The sequence below is a fragment of the Oncorhynchus mykiss genome, chromosome Y (genome assembly GCF_013265735.2).
Source record: "Oncorhynchus mykiss isolate Arlee chromosome Y, USDA_OmykA_1.1, whole genome shotgun sequence".
Taxonomy (NCBI): Eukaryota; Metazoa; Chordata; class Actinopteri; order Salmoniformes; family Salmonidae; genus Oncorhynchus; species Oncorhynchus mykiss.
In genome coordinates, this window is record NC_048593.1 from 23917093 (window position 1) to 23932896 (window position 15804).

Below are 15804 nucleotides of genomic sequence, written 5' to 3' on the forward strand. Positions count from 1 at the left end.
CTTAGTGCTTAATGTGCACTGACTACACTCTACAGTAAGTGTTAAACCATGAATATAAAAATGTAGTTATTGATAGTAGATGTGGATTTATATTCCCTCATGGAGTCTGCATAGTCTCCGAAGTATGCAGTCTCTATGCCTATATATTGACCAAGGCATCAGTAACTAACAGACTGTTTTTCGTAACCCTGGCAGTCTCTAACCACCAAGGTTATTTCTTGCTAATATTTTCTGGTTGAGTGCTCTGTACGAAAGTCAGAAGGCTGTATGTAGGGATACACCATTCATCACACAAATGTTCGGGGGGGGAGGTTGTGCTATACATCATATCTACTTGTTTACAGGGAGGGGGAGAGAGAGCATATGGACTCAGCTACTACCTTTTATATGGAACATATACAGTGGGTATAGATCACTGTTTCTTTCACCTCCCTAGGGTTCACTTGGCAAAGCCACTGACCAGCATCACTAAAACTCCCCCTCAAATGGGAATCACTGAGCGTTCTTCTCCCCTTCTCTCCTTACCATTCCACCTCCAGAGCGCTCACCCATGCGTTCCTTTAGAAAGCCAGCACCAGCACACCAGAGGTGTGTCGTCGTGGCGATAGTGCTCGAGCAGCATGCATAATGTTCCCATGCTGCACAGTCAGATATGGCCATGTGCTTGTTTCTAATTACTCGCTAAGTGGTTCTCTATATCTCCCGCCCTTCATTACCTCTCTCCATAGGCACAATGTTATGATGAGGAGGGCTAGAGCCTCTCCAGAAAGCGATGGCATCCTTAGAAACACAGACACACCACTGGCCATGCTTTAGTTCTGTGGGGGGGGGGGGGGGGGGGGGGGGACATAATCCTGTGGTTGAAATATCACTCTCAAAACAATAGGGCATGGTCTTGAACAGCAAGAGGCCTCAATGTGTAGAGAGGGCTGTTTAGGCTTTTGCATCCTTAGCCGGTGGGATCTCCTACTTCTAAATTCCAATGACCAAGCAATTGGCTTTCGAACAAGCAGCAGCATCCAACAGACTAGCAACAGTCTGATTTTTAGTATAAGCTCTTATACAGACCCAAGGTTTTTTTTAAGGTCTTCATGACTTATCACCAACTACCACAAAATTATGTCAACTAACAAACGTATAAACCTCTTTCACTAGATGCACCATCATCAATATTTTCTATTGAAGCACAGCGTGTTTATTAGCTAGTCCTGGAATAGCATTTCCAGTACAGCTGCTCCTAAAGTGCTGTGGTCAATCCAGCTGTCATTATACAAGTGCTTTGAAGGAGATAACATGTCATTTTAAAAGGAGAATCAGGATTTTATATACTTAACATTTATCAGAGCAAACCGCTCACTAATCAAAGCCATAGACTTTTTATGGTTGTCATGTAGATGTTTATAGTTGTCGTATGTTAATGTTCATAGAAAGCAATTGTAACTATGTTTGAAGAATTGATTCATGGTCAGTTCCTGTTCTTCTGTCTGTTGTCTTTAACCTAAAGTTAAACTGATAAATCATGGACATAGCCACTGGTACATTGTGGTACATTGCCATAGAAATCTGCAAATTATCCAACTCCTTGCCACTAATTACTATGCTAACTCTGACAAGCTACAGTAACACATTTTAGCCAATGCATTTCAATTCCATCTCTGTCATAAATCCCACTTTAAATGACTCTCAAGGGTTCGGGATGATACTGTATTTCTGTGATGAATTTGAAAATGCGTGGCTGAAAGAAGGGAAGTATGCCAAGGTTTCCCCAGTCTATTGTCCCACGTCAGTCTGAAGCTGCAGCTGCCTAATTGAAATAATTTATTTACTGGGGGAGCCCTCTAACTCCCTTCTCTAAATCTTTTGTAGGTAATTAGAGGGAAATACTTGGGCCTCAGAGCGACGAGAGGAGCACTGAGAATCACACACACACGTATGCCATGCACGTGCGCACACACACTTAGATTTAAAAAGTCACACACTTTCGGAGACACACATTCAGAAACATAATCACACAAATGCACAGTTTTTTTGTATCTCAAATTCACTCACACACTGACCTTTCCCCTCCCACGGTCTTTCTCATTCTCTCTGCCATTCTCCCCCATCAGGGATGAGAGACTGGGTAGAGCCACTGCCAATATATATGTAATGGACCTGGAGCATTTGACACTTTGAAATGAGGCCTGAGAGTGAGGAGAGGGAGAATTCACCTTTCATAGTCCAGTATGCTGCAAAACCTGAGCCTTTCTTCTTCTTTCTCTCTCTCCTCCCAGTCAAAACAAACATGGCAATTTTAGAGGTATATTTTGAAAGGATAAAACCTCTAATACCATTAATTGACACAATGAACAGGAAAGTGACAAAACAAATGCCATGATGATGGATTTTCTTGGTACATCTCTGGGCACAAGTCTCTGTAATTGAGCAGACTGTTCTTTGTGTGGGCTTGTGTTTTTAGATATGGTTATATAACAGTACCTTTTAAGGGGGGAGGACGAGCAGGGAATGAGCAAGCATGCAGAAATTGAGTTGATTCCCCGTGCTCTCACAGATCTTGACAAGCCTTTTCAAGATCGTAAGCCTATGTTTGGGCAGATGCTGAAATGTGCCGCCATGGTTTTCCGATCCTATTGTTATTGAATGTGCTTTAATATTATGTCAAGCTTATTTACATATCATAAAGTGTAGGGCTTTGGTCGAAATGTTGAAACTTATTTTTTCCATATATAGACAGACTAAAACCAACTACATATGCACTAAGCTTGTCTGATGCTGTAAGCACACTGTTTGATTAAACAGTGCTGAAATTACAACATTTCAGCCATTTGGTTTCTTACTTGTTACTTACTTGTTTCTGACTTAGAAGTTCTGTTACCGAAATCTGTCATTTGTTTAGGAAAAACCTTGCCTATTCCCTCAAACCTTGCTCTCTTTACGTGAAATGTGTAAGCATCGCATGCTTGTGACCAATGGGGCCTGACCTTAATAGCCTATCGTAATCACACCAGTACATTGGTTATAACAAACACACAGTAACGAACACAGTAACAGATGACAGCAAAATGCATGCAGAGGATGTGAAAAAGAATGCCCCCCAGCATTGCAATGTGAGCTAAACATTGCACTTGCTCTTGAGATGCGTTTTAAGGCTACGGATGCAAAAGTGAACTTATCATTTCCAAACATTTAGGTCAGTTGTATGCTGCTTTGCGATTTATTAACCTCTCTAGGGTATGTGGGGACGCTAGCATCCCACCTGGCCAACATCCAGTGAGATTGCAGAGCACCAAATTCAAATACAGAAATAGTCATTATAAAAATTCAGAAAAGATACAACTATTTTAAATTGGTTTAAAGATGAACTTCTTGTGAATCCAACCACGGTGTCAGATTTCAAAAATGCTTTACGCCGAAAGCATACCGTACAATTATTTGAGAACATAGCCCAGCAGACAAATCATTACAAACAGTAACCAGCCAAGTAGAAGAGTTACACAAGTCAGAAATATAGATCAAATTAATCACTTACCTTTGATGATCTTCATATGTTTGCACTCAGAAGACATTCATTTATTTAATAAATGTTCCTTTTGTTCGATATAGTTTCTCTTTATATCCGAAAACCTCACTTTTGTTCGCATGTTTTCTTCAGTAATCCACAGGCTCAAACGCAGTCACAACAGGCAGACAAAAAAAATCGAATTGTTTCTATGAACTTTACGGATACATGTCAAACGATGTTTATATCCTCAGGCTGTTTTTAGCCTAAATCGATAATATTTCAACCGGACAATAACGTTGTCAATATAAAAGGTAAACAAGAAAGGCACTCTCTCGGTCGCGCGCATGAAAAAGCTCTGTGACACGGCAGAGTCCACTCATTCAGACTGCTCTTACTCCCTCCTTTTTCAGAATACAAGCCTGAAACAATTTCTAGAGACTGTTGACATCTAATGGAAGGCATAGGAACTGCAATTTGAGTCCTAAATCAATGGAGACTGTAATGGCTTTGCATAGAAAACTACACACACACAAAAAAATCCTACTCCCTGAATGGAGGTTTTTGCCTGCCAAATCAGTTCTGTTATACCCACATACATTATTTTAACAGTTTTGGAAACTTTAGAGTGTTTACTATACAAATATATTTTTATGCATATCCTATCTTCTGGGCCTGAGTAGAAGGCAGTTTAATTTGGGCAAAATTCCAAATGCTGCCTCCTACCCTAGAGAAGTTAAACAACAAGGCTTACATTTAAATAGGTACAATATTTTTTACTGATGCATTTGCCAATATTCAATTCATACGCACACAACATATGAACAAAAACATTCACTGAAAGTTGATACATGCGGGCCCTTCATATATAGGCTATGCGCAGCACCTGTCAAACTCAGACATTTCTCTCAACACACAGGGATGTCGATTCGCACGGGACTATTATTATCAGAGGGCTTTGGAGTTCCCAAAGGTAGGTTATTCTGTCTGGAATTGTTAATGTCCTGCCATGTACAAATTACTGACATGGCAGATTCGGATGGGACAAAAATGACGTGGTGTTTTGTGCTTGTGCACAGAATTACATTCCTTGTCTCTGGTGCTGCTGCTGCCTCCTCCATATTGTTCTCAATCCCAATATGCTGGTTAATTTTGCTATTATGCGCATAACAGAGAAATGCACCAATTCTATAGCGCACTGAAAATTGTTTCACAACCGAGGACAGTGACCATATCCAACACGGGAGAAAGCAAATTTGTTATAAAATAATATTACATTTATTAGTGTTGCACCATTTATTTGTACATAATATAACATTATTAAATTTCAGTGTCACATGTCTTAGAACAGGTTTTCCTAAACTGCGGTACGCAATGCCATCGGGGATACGCCAAATTAAAATGTGATTCACATTTTCAAACAGTCCATTTATATTTTCCAACGGGGCTATACATTTGGGTGAGGTTGTTTTCTTACCTGAGTAGCTTCTTTTCACTGCAAAAAAATACAATTAAACCATTAGTGTTGAGCGAAATAACAACGCAATGTCAAATACATGTAGCCTAGTCAAATAATTAACATCCAGTCACATTAACCATTACACTCTCGTGGTAATTCCACTAATGGTCCGTCGGTAGCCAAACATAGCTGCTGCTCATTCCATTTGCTCGAAAATGGATAAATGGTTCAAAAAAGTTAGGCCTGCGTCCATAGAGACACATACCAGCTCTTCTGCTGCTACCAGCAGTACTACACCTGTGTCACGATCGTTATGAGAGACGGACCAAGGCGCAGCGTGAGTATAGTTCCACATATTTTTAATCTCTGTGAAACAAACAAAACAATAAACAATGAAACGTGAAGTCATGACGTGCACACAGGCAACTAAACAAACAATATCCCATAAAACACAGGTGGGGAAATGGCTACCTAAATATGATCCCACAATCAGAGGCAACGATAAACAGCTGCCTCTAATTGGGAACCACATTAGCACCAACATAGAAATAGACATACTAGAACACCCCCTAGTCACGCCCTGACCTACTACACCATAGAGAACCAAGGGCTCTCTATGGTCAGGGTGTGACAGTCCCCCCTTCCCCCAAAGGTGCGGACTCCGGCCGCAAAACCTGAAACCAAATGGGGAGGGTAGGGGGGGTGATTAGTGTCAGTGGCGGCTCCGGCGTTCAGCCCCACGGCTGAACGCTGTGCCTGGACTGGGCACCGGCGCAGAGGAAGGCTCCGGCGCAGAGGAAGGCTCCTGCCCTGGAGCTGGACTGGACGCCTTGCCTGGAAGCTCCGGACCGTTGACCGGAGGCACTGGACTATGAATGCGCAATAGAGGCCTGGTGCGTGGAGCCGGCACAGGTGGTACCAGACTGGTGACACGCACTTCAGGGAGATTGCGGGGAGTTGACAAAGGATGTACTGGACTGGGAAGGCGCACTGGAGGCCTGATGCGTGGAGCCGGCACAGGTTGGTGACACGCACTTCAGGAAGGGTACGGAGAGCTGGCACAGGACTCACCAAACTGCTGACAGGCTCTTCACGGTCGGATGCCATGCAGAACACACCTACATAACATTTCTCTCTTCTCTCTTTCCCAACTTCTCCATCGCCTCCCTGGCGGTCTCTGGCTCTGCCGCCAGCTCCATGTGCCCCCCCACAAAATAATCTTGGTTTCTTTTGCAGTAACCTGACGACACGCTCCTCATGGCGAGTGCGAGGAAACGGCACAGGACATACCGGGCTGGGGAGGCGCACTGGAGATCTGGTGCGTGGAGCCGGCACAGATGGCACCGGACTGATGACCCGCTCTTCAGGCCGCCTGCGCTGCTGCCTACTCCTTGCTAACCCCTCTCTCCGGTATCCTTCCTCACATTGTTCCATCGACTCCAAGGCGGGCTCTGGCACACCCCTCGTGCCACCCCCCAAAATCTTGGGGTTTCTGTGGATGTGGTCCCCGGCGTCATCGCTGTCCTTCCATGCTCCTTGGCAACTCCCGGCAAGGAAGGGTCTCGTGTCCTCCCATGATTTCCTCCCATGATTTCCTCCCATGTCCAAAACACCTTCTCCTTCATGGCACGTTGCTTGGTACTTGCGTGTTAGGATATTCTGTCACGATCGTTATGAGAGACGGACCAAGGCGCAGCGTGAGTATAGTTCCACATATTTTAAATCTCCATGAAACAAAAGAAACAACAAAACGTGAAGTCATGATGTGCACACAGGCAACTAAACACAAACAACATCCCACAAAACACAGGTGGGGAAATGGCTACCTAAATATGATCCCCAATCAGAGGCAACGATAAACAGCTGCCTCTAATTGGGAACCGCATTAGCACCAACATAGAAATAGACATACTAGAACACCCCCTAGTCACACCCTGACCTACTACACCATAGAGAACCAAGGGCTCTCTATGGTCAATGTCTATGACAACCTGCACCTATCGACGACAAGTTGTTCTGCATGCACGGGCAAATCCAATGCTAGCATCAGTTATTCTACGTTTAGCCCAGCTAGCATGGACACTGACAGTTGTGAATCTGATGCAGCCGAAGATCTACTGCTCCCTTACCCGGGAAAACACCAAACAACAGTACTTTCTCACAACTTGATGAAACCTTCACTTGCGCAGACATTTAGAAACAAAACATGCCAATTTGAAAAATAAGCCACGGGAGTTTTTTGAGCGAGAATTAAGACTTTTGAGTAGTAAGACAAGTATAAAAGCAACAGATACCATTAATAAGAAGGGCTAGAAGCGTCTTATATGGTGAGCTACCGAGTGGCTAGGACAGGCAAGCCCCATACTATTGTGGAGGGCTTAAAAATTTCTTACGGATAGGCGGGACAGTTGCATCCCACTTGGGCAAAAAACAGGGAAAATGCAGCGCGGCAAATTCAAAAAAATTATATAAAATCAAACTTTCATTAAATCCCAAATGTAAGATACTCAATTATAAGCTACACTTGTTGTGAATCCAGGCAACATGTCAGATTTTAAAAATGCTTTTTTGGCGAAAGCATAAGAAGCTATTATCTGATGATAGCACCAGCACTAAACAAAGGGGGACGCATATTTCAACCCTGCAGGCGCTACACAAAACGCAGAAATTAAATATAAAACATGCGTTACCTTTGACAAGCTTCTTTTGTTGGCACTCCAATATGTCCCATAAACATTGGTCCTTTGTTCAATTAATTCCGTCCATATATATCCAAAATGATAATTTATTTGACGCGTTTGATCCTGAAAAAAAACTGCTTCCAAAATGCGCAACTTCACTACAAAATATTTTAAAAGTTGCTTATAAACTTTGTCAAAATATTTCAAACTACTTTTGTAATACAACTTTAGGTATTTTTAAACATGAATAATCGATCAAATTGTAGACGGGTCTTTCTGTGTTCAATACAGGAATGAAAACAAACCAGCGCTACTCCTCACGCCTTGCGCAACTCTCAACAGTGTTACCCAGTTCCTAGTTGACCTACTTCTTCATTGCACAAAGGAATAACCTCAACCAAATTCCAAAGACTGGCGACATCCAGTGGAAGCGGTAGGAACTGAAAACCAGTTCCTAAGAAATATCGTTTTCCAATGAGAACTAACTGAACAGACAGACCTAAAAAAAAAAAAAAATCTGAACGGTTAGTCCTCGAGGTTTTGCCTGCTACCTAAGTTCTGTTATACTCACAGACATGATTCAAACAGTTTTAGAAACTTCAGTGTTTTCTATCCAAATCTATGAATAATATTCATATCTTATATTCTTGGTATGAGTAGCAGGAAGTTAAAATTGGGCACACTATTTATCCAAAAGTGAAAATTCTGCCCCCTAGCCCCAAGAGGTTAATTCTTCCTGCTGCTGCGGATATGGCTGGGACAATGCTGGGGGAAAAGGCCAAAAAAACTATACAGACAATACCCTTCATAAAACAACACTGTTTCACAGCGCATCAGTGACATGGCAGGAGATGTTTTGAAACAGTTACTGCTTCACATACAAGCCAGTGAATTCTATGCATTACAGCTGGATGAGTCAGCAGATGTGGCTGGACCGCCACAGCTCCTGGTATATGTCCGTTACATTTATGGGGGGTCAATTAAGATAGACATCCTCTTCTGGAAACCAGGACAACAGAGGATATTTTTTAATTACTGGACATCTTTGTGACATCAAATGGACTTTGGTGGGCAAGATGTGTTGGTGTCTGTACTGATGGCACAAAAGCTATGACAGGGAAACATAGTGGAGTGTTAACGCACGTGCAAGTAGTTGCTCCCGACGCCACTTGGGTACACTGCAGCACCCACTGAGAGGCTCTTGCTGCCAAGGGAATGCCTGACAGCTTGAAAGATGTTTTGGACACTACAGTGAAAATGGTTAACTTGGTTAAAGCAAGGCCCCTGAACCCTCATGTATTTTCTGCACTATGCAATGATATGGGCAGCTACCATGTTATGCTTTTACAACATACAGAAGTGCGCTGGTTATCAAGGGGCAAAGGATTGACACGTTTTTTTAATTGAGAGACGAGATTAAAGTTTTCTTTACTGACCATCATTTTCACCTGTCTGACCGCTTGACTAGTTTCTCACACGACTGGCCTATCTGGGTGATTTTTTTTCTCTCGCCTGAATGATCTGAATCTAGGATTACAGGGACTCTCGGCAACTATATTTAATGCAGGACAAAATTGAAGCTATGACTAAGAAGTTGAGCTCTTCTCTGACTGCATTAACAAGGACAACACACAGGGTTTTCCATCATTGGATGATTTTTTTGTGTGTGTGCCAATGAACTCAAGCTTACAGACAATGTCAAATGTGATATAGCGATGCACCTGAGTGAGTTGGGTGCGCAATTACGCAGGTACTTTCCAGAAACCGATGACACAAACAACTAGTTTCGTTATCCCTTTCCTGTCCTCCCTCCAGTCCACTTACCGATATCTGAACAAGAGATCCTCATCGAAATTTCAACAAGCGGTTCTGTGAAAATGGAATTGAATCAGAAGCCACTGCCAGATTTCTGTATTGGGCTGCGCTCAGAGTATCCTGCCTTGGCAAATTGCACTGTTAAGACACTGATGCCCTTTGCAACCACGTACCTATGTGAGTGAGTGGATTCTCAGCCCTCACTAGCATAAAAACTACATACAGGCACAGACTGTGTGTGGAAAATGATTTAAGACTGAGACTCTCTCCAACACAACCCAACATTGCAGAGTAATGTGCATCTTTTCAAGCACACCCTTCTCATTAACCTGGGGTGAGTTATTCACAATTTCCAATGAACAAATCAACAGATGGTGTGATCAGAAACTGACGTACCTTCAACCTAGTTCAGCTTGTATCTCTTTGGCAGTTATCATTGGTTCTGTTTCTACCATTCGCACTAACCTTCTGTTCAATCTGGGGTCAATATTCCTCTTGCGGCCGCGCCCAGGGAGGTTGGCTACAGTTCCATGGACCTTAAGTTCTTAATATTTGCAACTGTTGTCACAGGAACATCAAGCTGCTAGGAGATGGTCTTGTGGACTTTACATTTACCACGCTTGTCTATTATTTTCTTTCTAATCTCCTCAGACAAATCTCTGTTTTGCTTTCTCTGGCCCATGTTCAGTGTGGTGCACACAATGATACCAAACAGCTCAGTGGCTACTTTACTCTGGCCCATGTTCAGTGTGGTGCACACAATGATACCAAACAGCTCAGTGACTACTTTACTCTGGCCCATGTTCAGTGTGGTGCACACAATGATACCAAACAGCTCAGTGACTACTTTTCTCCATTTAAATAGGCTGACTGACTGATTACAAGATTGGAGATGTGTGATACTAATTAAAGAAAATAATTAGTTTGAAATATCACTATAATCCAATGTATTTATTATATTGTGTGTCCAGGCCATTTTAGAATATCTTTGCAGAATAAGCAATAATGAATCTCTTTTAACAGCTTCTTTGCTTTATTCTATGACATACCAAAGGCATGCAAGTATACACAATAAAATATATTTTCATTTCATCACTTTTCAGAAGGAATGAAGCATTATTTCAATGAGCTGTCAGGGTACCAACAAATTTGAGCACTTCTGTATGTAAGATGGCTAAATAAAGAGCAAATTGACTGATTATTATTTGTGCCTTGATCCTATAAGAGCTTTTTGTCACTGTCACAATCCGGCTTGTGGGAAAACTCACACTCATTCTTATGTTTAATACATGTATAGTGTGTGTGTGGCAGGCTTACAATGTTGGCAAAAAAACAACATTTGAGAGTGTGCTGACCCAGGTGCTAGAGGGGGTACGCAGCTGGAGGTTGAATGTTTGAAGGGGTACGGGACTATAAAACGTTTGGGAACCACTGTCTTAGAGTGATGGACTGCGACATCCCTGTGGCCTCCTCAATAAATGAGTCCACTGAGACAGGCGCGAATCAGATAGGTGTCTTCTGCAACATAAAGAAATAAAAGCAATCTTGGTCGACCAAGCTGAGAGCTGTTTCTTAGAGCAGGAGTTTTCTAAGTTTTCTCGCCCAGGCAAACCAGCAACTCAGGGACCCCCATCATACTGTATGTTAGCAAAAAAATACTGGCAAGTAGAAGTAATTAAAATGTTTAAATGAATAGACTTGGTAGACAGTTTTGAATTTTTTTGACCTCCACAGTGCATTGGAAGAGGAATTTGCTCTAGGAGCACCGTACTACTATGGCTGACCCTGTAAAACAACACATTTCACTGCACCTATCGGGTGTATGTGACAATAACACATCTATATTTATGTCCTCCACCTGTCTATGGTTTGAAGGCTGTCGTTTTGGAACAGTCAGTCAAGATGTCCATTGTCTTGTTTTTTTCATTAGTGTGATTGTGTTTCACTGTATCATGTTTAAATACAGGTATATTCAGGTATAACTATAAGCACAGAACACTTAAAGTACCTCTGTGTTTTCCCCTAGAGAGTTAAACGTGTTCAGGCAACAAGGCTACCATTCATATTAGCCTTAATTGGCCTTTAGCAAAATGAGGATTTCTCATACATTATGCCATTACAAATCTACTGCTAGACTAGGCTTTATGTAAAAGTAGGTGAAAGGGAATGTGTAAATGTCTCCTTGTGATATTTGCTGTTTTTTCACGAGAGGAATGAGCACTAGTACTTTGTTTGTATACTTTGCACTGATGGAGGTTTTTCTGGGGGAAATAGAGTATTATTATTATTAGTTGGGGACCCCGAGTGGCGCAGGGGTGTAAGACACTGCATCTCAGTGCTAGAGGCGTCACTACAGACCCTGGTTCGATTCCAGGCTGTATCACAACTGGCCGTGATTGGCAGTGCCATAGAGTGGCGCACAATTGGCCCAGCGTCGTCCGGATTAGGGTTTGGCCAGGGGTAGGCCGTCATTGTAAATACGAATTTGTTCTTAACTGACTTGCCTAGGTAAATTAAGGTTAAATTAAAATAAAATTACCTTGAGGTAATTTTGTTTTTTTGTGGGAGGAATAAGTGATTCAGAGCTTTATGTACTTTGATGAAGTAAAGTACTTGTTTTCAAGGTGGAGGCTTCACTGCTAATTCCTGGAATCTGTGGTCTCAGGAAGAGAGGTCTCTGTCCAGACTTTGTGTCTGCTGTGTCCAGTAGGAGTTCCAGGTCATGGCCACTCACTCCTGACCTTTCACCCTGGACACAGCCTGTCCTGTCCACTTCACTAATGTCTCTCTATATATACACACACACACACACACACACACACACACACACACACACACACACACACACACACCAGCTCTGATTCCGCATTCCTGTCTCCACGCTGTGTTTCAGTTTGTGTTGCCCTTCCCCGCTCTGTGGAGGGAAAGGGAGGGGGTTAGAAGTCTAGTAGTGCCCAGGGACCGTTCTCAGTGCTCAGTCCAATAGAAGGCAGCTGCACTGACTAACAGCAACGGCCCCAACGCTGCGACTAACACCCCCCACTAGGACAGGAAGGAAAGGGCGACACTAACAACAAAAGGTGAAAAAACACACAGAGGAGAGCAGAGCAGCCCTTTGTTTCAGGGGGAACTTACACAGTAAAGCCTCCACAATGGACAGAACACCACCGGGAGAGAGCTTATACTGTAGTTTTAGGAGGGTGAACCCTGAGGCTGTTGTTTTCCAGTAGTAGTGTAGTTCTGTTGGTGGAAACATAATGGCATGCTGGGCGACCGTGTGCTACCTCTGAGCAGGAGATGAAGACAAGCTACAGCCTGGAGGAGAAACACACACAGCGCCTTGGTCAGGGGAAGAGGGGGAGCACCGATAAGGAGAAAAGAGGAGCAAAGACAGGAGAAGAACAAAGAGAGACTTTGACAAGAGTAGAGGATGAGGTGAGACTTACAGTAGGAAGTAAGAGACAGAGGAGCAGAGCGTGTAGTTTCAGAGAAGAGGAGTTGTAGCAGCGACGCAAATGAGAAGACTGAGGGGAGGCCCTCTTTGGGGAAGAGAAACAAACGATTTGGTAGGAGAGGCCAGAAGAGGGTGAGAGAGAGGAGGGTAGCATGAGGCTCCTCCACAGCTGTCTGTTTGTTTATGAAAGGTGAGTTTGTTCATGCCTGTCAGCCAACCATGTGGGTATTCACAGCTGAGGAGCCTGCAGATGTATGCAGGGAGGGGGCACAGAGGCTCAGAGGGGTGACAGTGGGTGGAGGTGAAGCAGTAGTAGTCCCTGACAAGCGGTGGTGCGTTAGGTTGACTACTTCCCTTAAAGAGATGCGGTAGACAGACCTACTTTGTTTTCTTGACCAGTCTACCTAGTTTGAATTTATTCAGCCCATCAGTTGTTTTATTTTCGTACTTTGTCAAACAAATGTTTTTCTTTCACGTTTTTAATGGGGGAATTTGTTTTTGTTAAGGTCTGTCGTCTAATAACTGCTGCAGTGATCTTTCTATTTTACGGCACCGTTAAGCTACACAAGCTGGATTTGTTTCGTATTATACAGGCTAAATGAGGAGGGCTTTGTGTGAATGGTAATGAAGATGATTATTTCCTATCTCTATGTCTTTGTCCCTAGGACATGGCCTGTTATTGGTTGTGCATCAGATTTATCCTGTAGGATGTCACAGATTCCTTCCTTATCCCCCGTATCAGAGGTTGTCTTTCATAAACGCTTTTAGAAGTATTGTACTTTTATCTGTGTTTGCTCTTTCTGTAAAACAATCATGCTATAATTCAGTAATTAAACTGTCAAAAATGCTTTTGAATTATACAGAGTATAGATAAATCAGACCGCAAACCATTTTCGGGAAATACCAAAAATATTGGCATTATTGTGTATTTTAATATCTAAATATACACTGAGTGTACAAAACATTTGGGTCACTTTCTAATATGTAGTTGCACCCTCTTACCCTCAGAAAAGCCTCAATTTGTCTGGGTGTGGACCCTACAAGGTGTCGAAAGCGTTCCACAGGGATGTGGGCCCATGTTGACTCCAATTTTTGTAATTGTTTTATTTCACCTTTATTTAACCAGGTAGGGAAGTTGAGAACAAGTTCTCATTTACAATTGCGAACTGGCCAAGATAAAGCAAATCAGTTCGACACATACAACAACACAGAGTTACACATGGAGTAAAACAAACACCAGTCAATAATACAGTAGAAAAACAAGTATATATACAATGTGAGCAAATGAGGTGAGATAAGGGAGGTAAACGCAAAAAAAAAGAGGCCATGGTGTTGAAGTAAATACAATATAGCAAGTAAAACACTGGAATGGTAGATTTGCAGTGGAAGAATGTGCAAGGTAGAGATAGAAATAATAGGGTGCAAAGGAGAAAAATAACTAAATAAATACAGTAGGGGGAGAGGTAGTTGTTTGGGCTAAATTATAGATGGTTTATGTACAGGTGCAGTAATCTGTGAGCTGCTCTGACAGCTGGTGCTGAAAGCTAGTGAGGGAGATAAGTGTCTCCAGTTTCAGAGATTTTTATAGTTCACTCCAGTAATTGGCAGCAGAGAACTAGAAGGAGAGGCGGCCAAAGGAATAATTGGTTTTGGGGGTGACCAGAGAGATATACCTGCTGGAGCGCGTGCTACAGGTGGGTGCTGATATGGTGACCAGCGAGCTGAGATAAGGGGGGACTTTACCTAGCAGGGTCTTGTAGATGACCTGGAGCCAGTGGGTTTGGCGACGAGTATGAAGCGAGGACCAGCCAACGAGAGCGTACAGATTGCAGTGGTGGGTAGTATATGGGGCTCTGGTGACAAAACGGATGGCACTGTGATAGACTGCATCCAATTTATTGAGTAGGGTATTGGAGGCTATTTTGTAAATGACATCGCCGAAGTCGAGGATCGGTAGGATGGTCAGTTTTACAAGGGTATGTTTGGCAGCATGAGTGAAGGATGCTTTGTTGCGAAATAGGAAGCCGATTCTAGATTTAACTTTGGATTGGAGATGTTTGATGTGAGTCTGGAAGGAGAGTTTACTGTCTAACCAGACACTTAGGTATTTGTAGTTGTCCACATATTCTAAGTCAGAACCGTCCAGAGTAGTGATGTTGGAGGGGCGGGCAGGTGCAGGCAGCGATCGGTTGAAGTTTTACTTGTATTTAAGAGCAATTGGAGACCACGGAAGGAGAGTGGTATGGCATTGAAGCTCATTTGGAGGGTTGTTAACACAGTGTCCAAAGAAGGGCCAGAAGTATACAGAATGGTGTCGTCTGCGTAGAGGTGGATCAGAGACTCACCAGCAGCAAGAGCGACATCATTGATGTATACAGAGAAGAGAGTCGGTCCAAGAATTGAACCCTGTGGCACCCCAATAGAGACTGCCAGAGGCCCGAACAACAGGCCCTCCGATTTGACACACTGAACTCTATCAGAGAAGTAGTTGGTGAACCAGGCGAGGCAATCATTTGAGAAACCAAGGCTGTCGAGTCTGCCGATGAGGATGTGGTGATTGACAGAGTCGAAAGCCATGGCCAGATCAATAAATACGGCTGCACAGTATTGTTTCTTATCGATGGCGGTTAAGATATCGTTTAGGACCTTGAGCGTTGCTGAGGTGCACCCATGACCAGCTCTGAAACCAGATTGCATAGCCGAGAAGGTATGGTGGGATTCGAAATGGTCGATAATCTGTTTGTTGACTTGGCTTTCGAAGACCTTAGAAAGGCAGGGTAGGATAGATATAGGTCTGTAGCAGTTTGGGGCAAGAGTGTCCCCCCCCTTTTGAAGAGGGGGATGACCGCAGCTGCTTTCCAATCTTTGGGAAACTCAGATGACACGAGAGGTTGAA

The 15804-nt window shown here is 43.1% G+C and overlaps 1 protein-coding gene across 5 annotated transcripts in view; it reads left to right on the forward strand.

Moving 5' to 3' along the window:
- The window catches only part of LOC110509842 (MCC regulator of WNT signaling pathway), a 151656-nt gene that overhangs the window by 32971 nt on the left and 102881 nt on the right, over positions 1-15804 (forward strand). The window contains exon 1 of one of the 5 annotated variants that reach the window (XM_036967261.1): positions 12432-12889. The exons of the other annotated variants lie outside the window; for them this stretch is intronic. Within the exon in view, the coding sequence (XP_036823156.1) occupies positions 12752-12889 (138 nt within the window). The 5' untranslated portion in view covers positions 12432-12751. Of the gene's footprint in view, positions 1-12431; positions 12890-15804 lie in introns of those variants that run through there. 5 annotated transcript variants of the gene reach the window in all.